This window comes from Antedon bifida, chromosome 1 (assembly GCF_963402885.1).
Source record: "Antedon bifida chromosome 1, ecAntBifi1.1, whole genome shotgun sequence".
Classification (NCBI taxonomy): domain Eukaryota; kingdom Metazoa; phylum Echinodermata; class Crinoidea; order Comatulida; family Antedonidae; genus Antedon; species Antedon bifida.
Window position 1 is genome coordinate 22501687 of NC_136226.1, and position 13242 is coordinate 22514928.

Here is a 13242-nt window from a genome sequence, read left to right on the forward strand (position 1 = left end):
GGCTACCAAACCTGATAATGTTAACTCTTATAATTCCCCTTGTAACAACAATAATCATAACATAATAATAACACTCTAACGTTCTGATAGACAAGCCATTCCAATAATATTATTGTACGGTAGGGAAATTTAAATTTATTGAAAATGTACACATAAAACGCTGTAAATTTGTTTTGAACGTCCCACAGTCGTGTCCTTCAAATTAAGGTACATGTAACGAACTAGGTATATAATTAACTACTATTAAATATCGAAAATGATAAAGTTGTGCGACAGCACAATTTATTTTTTAAATACGGTGAAGATAAACATCAAATAATAATGAGTGTTGCAAATAAAACTGTAAATAAGGTCAAAACAAAAAGAAAACCACCTAAAATATGCTATTAACCTATATATTTGATTTTTTTTTTTTTAATACAGATAGGCCTAAAACCAGGAAGAGTGAAATTGTAATTTTGTAATAATTGCGCGCGCAATTATTCTTTGCCGCAAGTACTTCTGTACATTGATATTTCACCGTCAAATTTGCAATTCATTTTTTTTAATATAAGAAAACGTTGAAAATATTTGTTGCTCCTAATTTGTTGCACTAATGGAGACAATTTTGATACAATTTGCTCTAGTGTGTATCACGTGACTTTGACCCAAAGTCGTTACACTCTGTATTTATGGCTCTGTCAAAAGTAATAATATAAACAAATTTTTTTCCAAACGCGGTAAGACTTTTTTTTCGTACATGAAAAAAGTACTAGTACTATCGTTTACGTGCTCCTGCGAAAACTCCCTAATTAATTTGCCATTGTACTTGTACTTACTTATATCAATTGTCTTTGACAGTTTCAGCAAAGTACATTTATAATGTTAAATTGGAATTTTGGTCCACGGCACTTCAGGAAAAGCCGGGTTCCCTAGCTATGGACCTGTCCTGTAATGCCATTCTACTATCATTCTGAAAACCCCTTCTATTTCATGTACCTTTGACTCTTCTTATTCATTGTTGCGACTTTTTGTTATTTGCAATTTAATTTCCAATCAACCGTTATGATCGGTTCTTTAATCTGATTATTAACTTCCTCGGGTTAAACATTTATCTATAGTCAGATATTTCATCACAGACTTTTAATGACATTTGAATTGATTAATTTATAAGGTATATTCGTAATTACAGATACTTTATTATAATAGGATTGTATCACCCACTCTGTTTTATAGATATGTATCTTTATGATGTAGCATATATTGAACGTAGACTGCCGCTTACAAACAAATCAACATCCATTAACCATATATGACTTTGTTTGCTAAGTGATTGTAATCGCAAACAATGAATGCGCTACACATTTTTATTATTCTATTGCAGTATAATAAGGAACAATTGTCCGTGGTATGGGATCGTAAGGATTATATTATCATTATTCTGTACACTTTAAGTAAATTCAATTGCCTGTATATGTTAATGCTATATGGATCTTGATAAAACACATCATAATATTGTATGAAGCCTGCATTTTTATTGTATCAAGTATGTCAAGTAGGTATTATTATTATTATACATTCTATTTTGCCTATAGTTCTTTTGAAAACTATACCAGCATTGTTATATTCAATTAAGCTAAAATATGTAAAGGTGTGATTATTTTAGATGGACAATGTGCTTCAGGAGACTTTCAATGTAAGTCAGACCCACTCGAATGTATTTATTGGCATCAAGTTTGCGATAGAGTAAAACACTGTCGAGATGGTTCAGATGAAGTTGAATGTGGTAAACATTAAACACATTATTATTTTTCCGTTAATTATTAAGAAATACAATTTTGAAGTAAATTTATGAAAACAATGTGTCCGAAGGACAGTGGACACATTGTGTCTTGGTGAAGATGGTGGAACGAATTGAGTTGACTTACACCAAAATAAACGGAACATTGCACATGACTACGTAGTATTTATCTTTGTTTTGTTGTTATAGGAATTGATCCATGGTTCTATGTGGTTGTCTGCATTGTGATCGGTACTCTCATCATTGGAGTAATAACATCGTACTGTGCCCACTTGTCATCTAAAAACCCAACTCATCAAAATCACAGGAGGAGACATCGCGACTCGAATCGTGTGCTCAGCAATCGATCACATGGAAACGTTCGATTTGTTCGTTCAACTTCAATAGTATACTTTAGCGATCAACCGCCATCATATGACGTAGCCGTTGCCATGGTATCAACTCCACCATGTTATGAAGATTTAAACTTCCCTATTTCTTATTTCTGAATACCAACACATACGTAGACTACAATAGAAAAATCATGTTGGTCGTTATGTTTAAACATGATTATGAGTTATGAAAGTTGTAGTTAAAGTATTAGTTATTATTTCCTTATACATTCAACAGGTTATACTTACCATGACCTAACATTAACTAAATGTTTTTAATGAACTTATATAGGCTACACTAGAATAACATGCGAACTAGCCTATAACGTTATGTAAATAGGGCTCTATTCGTTGTTCTTCGTAATGTCAATAAGTTAAAAGTCAAGACAGGGGTGATGTCATTGGGGATTTCCTTCCTATTCTGGTTGTGGAGGCTTCTCCTGTTGGCCACATTTGTCGGGAGAGCAGGATGGGGGAATGCAATTATTCATTTTGATCCCAGTTAATTTATTCAATGAATGTATCATGTAAAAAGTAAATGTATTATAAAAGATAGTACCATGTTCTGTGTGCAATTTTATTAATTCTGGCTTTAAACTACCACGTGTACCACGAATCCGTCTCGCAAAATATCAAAATTCATTTTTACCCGAATCTTTCAATAGTACAACACGTAGTAGTCTTTAAATTTTAACATTTTTTATTTTTCGATGTAAAGTAATTCAGACCAAGTATCCTTTTTTTTTTATAAATGTATTTATATATAGGGTTAGTGCTACCACAGATCCGCAATGTCTTCGTGGCTGTGTTTTGTTTATTTTATTTGTATCTCCATTGAGATCCATCCACAGCATTTTTTTCAGTAACTTTTTTGATTTGATTTATATATCATTCAAACATGAATCAATAAACGTACAAAAAGTATAGAATAATGTTATTGTTGATTTGTAAGAGTCACTGATACGCCTACAGACAAATGGACATATAGGCCCAATGTGAAAGACGTAAAACAGCTTTATAATCAACCTTTTCGTCCAACTGTTCAGGTTACTTTTGTGTCCAGCTTCCCATATAACATATACTCTATAGACATATTTGCCCAAAACATTAAATAGGTTAAAAAAAATAAACTACGAATCCTCTGTTTTATTCATTTATTTGATTTTTATGACGTCACAAAAGCCTATTAAAATCTCGAGTTTTGTTTGTAAATAGAATAGCAATATTGAATAACTCGCCCTCTGTTGGTAGGCCCTATCTGTATTTTGTCCGTTACCTATTGTTAATTAAAGTGCTTAATTTAAGTAATAGTAACATTTAATATACTATCTTTTTGTATATATTGTATTATAAAAAAGTGAAAACAGAAGATACCTAATAAGTATTTATATTAAGCTCTATCTACACTATCAAGCTTTATGTGACAAAAATGTGATGTGCTCATATGGACACGATGGCGTCATGCACTAGGCCTACCATATTTGAGCACATCACACTTTTTTTGTCAAACTATTTTAATAGTGTAGACAGAACTTTAGAATTATCAAAATAAACACCCCGAGTCGTTTATAATTCGAGAGAGGCGTTAAGAGGAGGATCTATTCATGCCCTACATTCTCATGATTGATTGATTGATTGATTGAAATATATATTTATACTGGGTAACCTCTTCAGTCAAAGACTGGTCTCCCAGAGGGCCCAGTTGGTGATCAGTGGCTGTGATGTACTAATACACCGGGGTAACCCCCTACTCGTCTCGAAAGATGTACTAGGTTCTTTAAAGTGCACACGAGCTAGATGTGTACACTGGACCTACGGTTTATAGTCCTTATCCGAGAAGACTCGTTCTACCACCAGAACCATGGAGCGAGTGAGCCTCGAACCCCTGCCGATGTTATGGCTACGTAATTACGGTTCCACTGTCTTAACCGCTCGGCCACTCACTCACATGGGACATACGTATACGTAAGAGGTGACAGGGTCATTTTTTAGTGTGTAAAATAGTGGATCCAAAAAAAAGACAAAATAATTATATTCATTTTATACCGTAACTTTCTCTGGCTTAACATTTTTCATTGGTGAAACGTTGGCTGTGGGACTGGGGAAAAGTGGCCGCTTATGAAGTCCAAAATCACCTATATGGCTATATGCACGATTTCGGTGTTCTTAACGCAATGGGCCTCTAAATTCTCCAGCTAATTGTATTAATATATTTGTTTATAATCAAAAACGTCAAGTGTAGGCCTACTAGTATTATCTACAGTAGTATTTATTTCAACTTTCAAGTAATGGATATATATATGCAAGAATGATTAAAAATAATATAACAAAAAGATTTCGCACACAAGCTTCGAAGAAAGCTAAAATAAAAGCACAATGAGTATCAAAATTGTATTTTTGTAGTCAAAAGTCAATACGAAATTTTCCGGGGTCGCCGGAGGTAATTTATCATACACAAATATAGGCCCTACAGGTAATTGTTATAAAAAATGGGCCGCGGCCGCTTACGGGAGGTACCAAATGCACTAATTAGATAGGAACAACAAACGGGTTTTTGAAAGTGCGGCCGTTAAGGGAGGTGGCCGCTGACAGAGGTTCAACTGTATTGTTTTTCTTCACGCGGAAACCTCTAAACCCTAATTTTTGTATTATAGTTTATTTTATAGTTTGAATAGGGAACGTAGCATTAAGGGGACAATTTTGGTGGGTACCATATGGGTTCTCTTAATAAGGGTTCTACTATATTTTGATTTTATTTGTTTTAATTTGTATTTTGGTCTACGAACAAATTTAAATTTAATTTACTTGAATTAGAATAAACAACGAATATATTCCTTTATCATTATCTTCATAATATAACAAAGACACATCTGCCATCTATTAATATTTGCTTTAATTATACTAATAATAACTGATAATATATTATTATTTACACAACATGCTTTCAATGCAAATACTTCGTCTTGACGAACCAATCACCGTTCACGTTTATAACGTCATTCATTGACGTCACCTTGAATTACCACAGAAGAATAAGGCCGAAACTATTTCTATGGAAGCAGAGTACTGTATTGTTTGATTTGTAAACATCTATGGCTAGTTTTATTCATCATAAACCTTTAACAATTCAAGCGTTCAATCATACAATTGATCCTTCGGTAGAAGGAACAGACAGCCATTTATATAACAGTGTTTCAAACATGGTATCTCGTTCTTTCATTGCGCTCTTTACGTTTCTTTTTTGCGTTATTAACTACTGTAAGTATTTTACTGTTTTTATTTATATCATCATTCATTTTAGTAACTGTTGTGTTTTCTTTTTTCATAAAAATAAATATAGGCGTTTTTGTGTTAGTGTTGACTAGCTTGATGAGTTCCATTGCGAGATATTGTTCTTCCAGGACGATGATCAAAGTTTTTTGTCTGATATTGAATATTTATTAATACTATTTATTATATAAACTATAACGTAGATTGTTATAAAGACTGGTTTATATAACCCAGAAGCAGAAGGACGACATCTACATAAAAATATACCATACTATGTATGTTTAAATTAGCAAAAAATATGCATGTAATAATAATAATAATAATAGTCTAGTAAAATGTATTTAAAACGTCGAGATAATACAATTCTAAACTATGATAAATAGGCCTACATCACTATGAGGAAACGGTCTTTGAATGCACACTGCACCATATCAACCTCCTGCATAAGATGAGTCAACACATTTTTGGCAAAGTCTTTTGACCTAAACATCGTGACTTAACGATCAACAAGATTAATAAATGATACATCAACTAATGGAGATGTCATCCTCTGTAAATTTAAGGAAGATAATTTTATTGCTCTTTAAAAAGCGGGGGAAATCCCCGTGAAATTTTATTCGCTCTGTGGGGTCTACTGTTAACACAACAGCTAATATTATAAAGAAATACAAAACGTCACACTTACTGAAAAGAGGATTTATTATATGCGTCTCGACACAATGCATACAACATATTCTCTAATGCATAGTAACAATAACATGTTTAACAATATAAGAGCGTTTCACGCTTTGCGAACATTTAATAATTTGTATTTTTACTTCCTCATCATCAATAGAAGGTAGGCCTACTGGACGGAATATGTATCAAAACTAAATTTCACAAATTCGTTCATAGCTACTCCACAATAAATATGATTAAACAGATAATTATAATTATAGAAAGGTTTCAATAACTTGAAAACGAAAGAAATAAATCATCGTTTCAGATATATTACAACTACAAACTGCTATGTTCGATTTACCAATTACATACATTCGTAAAAGAAATGTAAGATTTAGATAGATATTTTAGAGTTATGGAACTCAGAGGTTCTCCTTTCTTGCAACGTATGTTGTAGCACCGACATTAACTTGAAAAATCATTTTTACCTTAAGGTTGGGGAAGCTGTTATTATGACTGTAGGAATGAGGGTTACTGCGACACCTCTGAAAACCGATGTATCTGTCCATATGGGTTTGGAGGTCAACGATGTGAAACTAGTAAGTTTAATGTGATATTATTTTTTACTATTTGATCATAATATACACGAGGCATAAGATTCTTACACTGATTGCATAATTTCTAACAATACACATTAGAGTAGGCATACAGATTGTGGCCGTAATCTATATAACATGATAAACGTGCACCATTGTCCCGGCGATTGTATAACGATTTAGATACCGAACATACCGACTAATAATTTTTAGATAGAGTTATCTTTATGACAGCTGATGATAATTGTAATTATGTTGTGTACACTCAAAGGTTTCTAATCAATTTCCGAGTGCTGCAGTCCAACTCATATTAAACGAACATGAATTTGTATAGATCTCTTCTCCCTTGTTGTTTAACTCCGTAATAAGAAAGAAAAAAATCGGCATGTCAGTAAAAATAACGTTCACTGGTTAGACATTCGATATGCCCTCGATGAAACGCGCTGTTCTGCTACATTCTAAAACATATCGGAGGTAAAAGTTACATCGGATGTTGACACATACAGTATCAGAGGTGAGGGGTTAGCAGCACGGAGGAATGCGAGAGAATTAACTGATCACACGCGCACTTACCGCGGATGTAACTCGGATATGTTTTGGATCAGCTTAAACATGCGGGGGTAATTATAATGCTTGTACATTATGTCAACACATTAGACACAACCAAGTTCAAGATATTATGACGCGTACCAACCAACATCCTCCCCCCCCCCCCCCCCCCCCGCTAACTTCAACTTCGTCATCCTAAGAACGGAAACCTTGACTAGTTAAACTTTCTTATTCCATTTCCAATATCAACAACGGCAAAGGATTTGATTAGTTGAAGGTTAAGGTATGAGAAAGGGGTTTATTTGTAAATATTAGCCTTATCCAAACGCAGCAATTCCTAATACTTTAATATTTGGCCAATCACAAAAAAAAAAAATTAGGTAGGGCCTACCGAATGTAAGAATTAAAAGTGTCAAAATTATTCTGTATTTTTCTTTTTTATAGATATGAGATATATGTTAGATGAATGCTCAACCACTTTTAATCTAGACACGGATGAAACATTTGTGATGAAGTCACAATCCACCAAATATTTGCCACCTTATGCAGCATGTAAAGTCAACTTTTACGCGCCATTTGGCTATCAGATTCTGGTGAATATAATCGAGTTTAGAATGCATAATATTTGTGACTTTAACTATTTAAATATCAACGATGAGGAAAAGCTTTGCGGAGTTGAAAGTCATAAGTCATATGTAACACAAAATAGTCAAGCATATTTGTACTTGCAACTGAACGGGGACCCTAAAGACGAACATCTGGGGTTTATCATTTCAATATCTCTCTCCAGTAAGTATAGTTTCTTGTTTGTGGCTGATATTGTACGCGTGCACATTCTTCAATGACATTTAACAATGTTCCTGTCTCTTTCCACCAATATGTGAACCCTCCAACACAATCACCACCAACCACCCACCCATAAGTCCATCTATCCTCCCTACACTGGTCAAATGAGCCTAAACTACATTTCTTAAGTTTTTGTATTGGGCTACAGCCCTTTTTCCCTTCCATCCATATACTATTAGATAACAAGAAAAATATTTGATAGTTTGACGTTCTTAAAAAACAAACATGAAAAATATTTTAATGTTTAATGTTTTTTTTTAGACGAATACCTATGGTATGCATGTGACTTTCAATGTACAAATGGACGTTGTATATCTTCTTTACTTTATAATAATGGATTCGATAACTGTGGAGATGGCAGCGATGAACCAGGTAAGCTTAGGCCTACATGCAAACTTAAATTCATTTGCGCAATGCAGTATTTTATCATACTAATTGGTTCTACAAAATTTATTTAGTACATTTTTTGAAAGGGTTGTTAAGCACTACTTTTTATTATTGAGTACTGTACAGATAGAAACAGAACAAAATGTAAATAAATTGCCTTGACGTCATAATTTACATGGACTATACGCGAAACGTATGTACTATATACCGTCTCTATATGCTATTATATTATATTATAAAACAAAATAAACATAATTTTTAAACTTAAATTCAAACTACGCTCAAATTAGATATGGTAACGATTGATGTTCACCAAATATAGACGTTCAAGATGCTTGATAATCTGTTAATTTTTTTGCAGTTGAACTTTTTTGCAATAGCCAGGATTATTATTGTAGTAACCGGTGTATTCCTAAGAAGTGGATTTGTGATTGTAATGCCGATTGTACGGATTCTACTGATGAATGGGGATGCGACTGTAAATCAGGTAAATATCGCCTTTATTTATTTAAAAATAAATCTAAACAAATAGTACAAATTGAGGTATTTAATTGTAGAAAAAAAACATCAAAATGTACATAAGAGAATGCTTTTCAAATTTTGAATACAAAGTACAATGCATACAATTATGAAACTTTCCATTAAAACCTGGTTTATTTATCTACAATTGCTCTGCTTATGTATCCAGCACTCTTGTGCATGCATTGCATCGGGACTAACACGCAGATTATTATTATATACTTTTTCCATACTTATTTATTAATAGTATTAAAAAAAACAATAGAACCTGTATAATAATGAGTAATAAAACAGATGATTAAATTGTTTTCACTTTCATACCTGTGTAACATGTATTTTCTATTTTTCTATTTTTATGGCATAACATAATATTAACAGTTAAGTTTCGCAGACGTTTTAAATACTACATCATTATAATAATGAAACATTAATTATACGGTATTATGCTGCTTTATTAAACAGGACAGTGTGATGACGATCATTTCTGGTGTTATTCAAACAATATGTGTTTACCAAACTCCATAAAATGTGATGGTTATTCCAATTGCTTGAACCCGTATGATGAAACGGAGTGCTTAACAACTACAGTACAGGAGGGTATGATATTCACATTTATTCACCTCCCTTAGGAGAAACATATAAAAAGTGTACAATAAAACACATCAAAATGAAGATTCACACGAATCAAAAGATTAAAATGGTTTTAATAAGTTAAATAAAGTGTATGTTACAATTGGTGATACTCTGCCTGTAACTGCCGTATACAGTAATTCCTATTTTTAAATTATAGTTATTATAATATGATTATATTTATAGTTCAAAAGTAATAGTTTCATCATTTAATTCATTTAAAGACAAAGTGTAAAGTTAATATCCGTGTTTCTTATAATATATAATTTTTGTTAATAAGAAATTATTGTCGTGAAATATTATCTGTGTAAGAAATTCAATTTAAAAACAAGGCCAACAGCCATTAAGTCGCGTGCTACAATGCATAGTGATACCGGACCGACAGACAGACCGACATGTGAAGCGGTATACTTGTATTTTAAAGTAAAACCAAGTAAACCAAGCCGACATAACCGACTTAGAAATTATATGTTCCTGTGCTATGGAATCCCACTAGTCATTGTGTTTTGTACTTCTGTGGCAACATAGTGAACTATAGAGTCGCGTCCACGCGACTAAAAATAAGAATATTTTGGCAAAGTTCGAAAATCAGCAAAAATGTAATACAAAATCTATCTATTTATAGTAATTGACAATTGTAAAGGTGCATTTCGTTGCGATGTTTCCAATTGTATACCAAAGGAATTTGTTTGCGATAACTACATTGACTGTTCCGATAAATCTGATGAGACTAATTGTCGTAAGTACATTACACTGAATGTCAAATATTATTTTAAATTTTCTAATTGAATTAGTCTGATTGAGTATTGAACATGATGATATAACACCGCAAAATGTGTTTTAAAATAATATAGACTTTGGTTTGTATTCTTAACGCTCAACAATTATATTTTGTTCAGCGGTGCAAGAGTAGGCTTGTAATAAAAGAGTTTATAATGATATATCCATACATGACCTACAATAAAGCTTAAAACACTGAAAATGATACCGTATCGTAAACAAGGAGGGAGGTCTAACAATTGTGGTTACCACCATCTTGTTTTACTGCGACTCTTCTAATGCTGACAAACAATTTGCGGATGTCCTTCTGAAGACTTGAGTTGAATTTAATATTTTTTTCTACAGGTATGAGTAACGGTGTACTAATTGGAGTTGTGGTTGCAGTTATGTTGTCGATGGTATGTTTTGTTGGTGCCACATATTTGGTGGTATCTATTGTTTTTAAGAGACGCCAAACAAGAAGACGACGCAGTAATATTCGCACTGTCAGTGCCTACATTCCCCCGGAACCTCGTAACCTCTTTACCAACTGTGACATACCACCATCATACGACATTGCTGTCGGGATCAATGAAGATAACCTTGTTAAGCAGAGTCTTGATGAAAAAGTAGAAGTTAAAGCGTCAGAAGAAACAGAACATGGGAATACGCACGATGATCAATCAGGCTATCAAGAATTTATTGACGATTCTCATGAATTGCCGCTCATAGATTCAGAATCAGAAATATCAAAGACAGACCCACCAAATAAAATTAAGGAATAGGCAACAGTCTTTCTCAAATAATTTTAACCGTTTTTTATTCTTTTCAAAATGATTTAATTGTATGCGGCAGCCCATATGCGTCTGTCTACAATATTCACACTTTCGGTTTGTCATAATTTTAATTATCTCTAATAATGTTAGTTTCTGATATTATCATTGATTTATCTTTTACGGTGTGTTGATATTACAATAATTTCATGGTAGTTCGTTGTTATTGAAAATGGATTGATATGCCTCTCAACACAGGTAGAGGTAATCACTGAAGAAATTATGGAAGTAACGCCTATAACCACAACGAGAAATCATTAGGCATAATAATGAAGGGTTTTAAGAAATAAACTATTTTCATGATATTCAGATTAAGATTATTAGGATTATTGGGTCAATGGTAAATTGTAATGCTTATTTCAAATTTAATGATTTTCTATTACATTTTATAATAGCAATAACTACTCAGTAAAATATTGATTTAAAAAAGAAAGAGAACAGAAATCATAGTTAATGGTGTATATACTTTATGTTTTATGTAATATATACGATGTACACATTGTTTTTATAGTTTATTGTATAATTTTATATATTGTTTGATGTGTTTTTATATTGCCTAAATTTAAAAGGCGTAATTTGGTTACGTAATGTTTTATAACAAAATGTATTATAAACAACTTTTTTGCCTCATTGTTTTGTGGTTTAATTTAATCCTGAAAAGTCAATGGCTATACGTACACATTGCTTAAATTGGTTACATGCTATGTTCGTCTGTTTTGCAAGGGAGGCTTGTTCATGAGACGTGTAATGAAAAACGGTCATATTTACAATTGTATGCGCTGAAAGTCGCAATGATGTCTACTCTAAAGCAGCCTGTTTTCCACTAGGCGAATGTGTTTGCGCTAATCGAAAGTGTCAGCTTATGCGTATCTTTCCATCTTCCAAATTTCTTTCTCTGCGACAAATTCTAGTTATTTGGGTTTTTTTTCTTAATTTTGCCAAATTTGAATTGTTTCTAATTTTTACGAAGCGAACAGTTGCGCAACCAACCAGAGCTTAGGAAACGATCATGACGTCTTTCATGAGCCCTCATTATGTGAATTGAAAAACTGCAGATACGCGATGGAAATAAAATCGCAGGTAGTGAAAAGGTAGCGCGATTTTCCCTACGAAACTTTGGATTCGCGCGCCAATAAATTCGCCTAGTAGGAAACAGGTTTGATGATATTATGAACATTCCGCTTGCACACAATGTTTAGACCATTCTGCTCGACTCATGAAAGACAATTATTACAACTTGGTTTCCACTAGGACGCGACGCATTGTCGTAGTATATCATCCGTAGTAGACCATCCAAACGCTTACTTGTGATTGATCAATTTTAAGCTTTAAAATGTTTTTTTCGATAAAGAATTCTGAATCCGCCTCTACTATTACTTGATAGTAGTGAAAAAAATGTTGGTAAGGGGTTGTTTTTTTTTCGAAAAATGGCCATGATATAATTTGTTCTTGAAACTAGTATTTACAGAGAGAGCGGATACCGCATATTCAGGGAAAGAAATTCTAGAAAGTATTGAATCTTTGCGAAAAGAACTCCTGCACCAGTGCACCTGAAGGATTTAACTAGTTGCGTGTTAAACAAATTATATGAGTGTCCTCTAATTCTAGTTAAATTCTGTTACTGCTCCCGTCACCGGGTGTTGTAGGATCACTTCGCAATCACCTGTTCCCTTCACAAGTCTCTGTTTATGTGCCTCTGAGATCAATTTTCCAGTCCATTCGGTGATGTTATCTACCTATTTTGTCTTTGTCTGCCTCTTCTGCATCCTAAAGTGGTACCCTGGAATGGTTGTGGACAGATCATTTGCTCTGGAGATATGGCCATAGCATTTCCATTTTTCAACTCAAACTTTTGCATATATTTAATTCCTCCTCTAAGTTTATAGCCTCTCTACCCGAACGCGAACAAGAGTTTATAAGTACGATTTTAATGACTGTTTATAGTCTTTTATTACCCTGTTTTATCTATATATTTTAATTAACATCTTCTTTAAAATGGTAAATGAAAGCAAATATGGTTTTATATTGAAATCAATCATTTT

At 33.1% G+C, this 13242-nt stretch overlaps 1 protein-coding gene across 1 annotated transcript; it reads left to right on the forward strand.

Moving 5' to 3' along the window:
- Positions 1–5228: 5228 nt before the first annotated feature.
- Positions 5229–11801, forward strand: LOC144845659 (uncharacterized). Its single transcript, XM_078703090.1, has 8 exons — positions 5229–5409; positions 6576–6680; positions 7671–8015; positions 8334–8444; positions 8821–8946; positions 9441–9575; positions 10234–10347; positions 10734–11801. Exons 1-8 carry the CDS (start codon positions 5244–5246, stop codon positions 11150–11152), a joined length of 1521 nt encoding a protein of 506 aa, XP_078559216.1. The 5' UTR covers positions 5229–5243; the 3' UTR covers positions 11153–11801.
- The last annotated feature ends 1441 nt before the right edge of the window (positions 11802–13242 follow it).

Coding starts and splice junctions, on each gene's coding strand:
- LOC144845659 (XM_078703090.1), top strand. CDS start 5,244: ATGGCTAGTTTTATTCATCATAAACCTTTAACAATTCAAGCGTTCAAT. Junction 5,410..6,575: donor TTTTTGCGTTATTAACTACT/GTAAGTATTTTA, acceptor TTTTACCTTAAG/GTTGGGGAAGCTGTTATTAT. Junction 6,681..7,670: donor AGGTCAACGATGTGAAACTA/GTAAGTTTAATG, acceptor TCTTTTTTATAG/ATATGAGATATATGTTAGAT.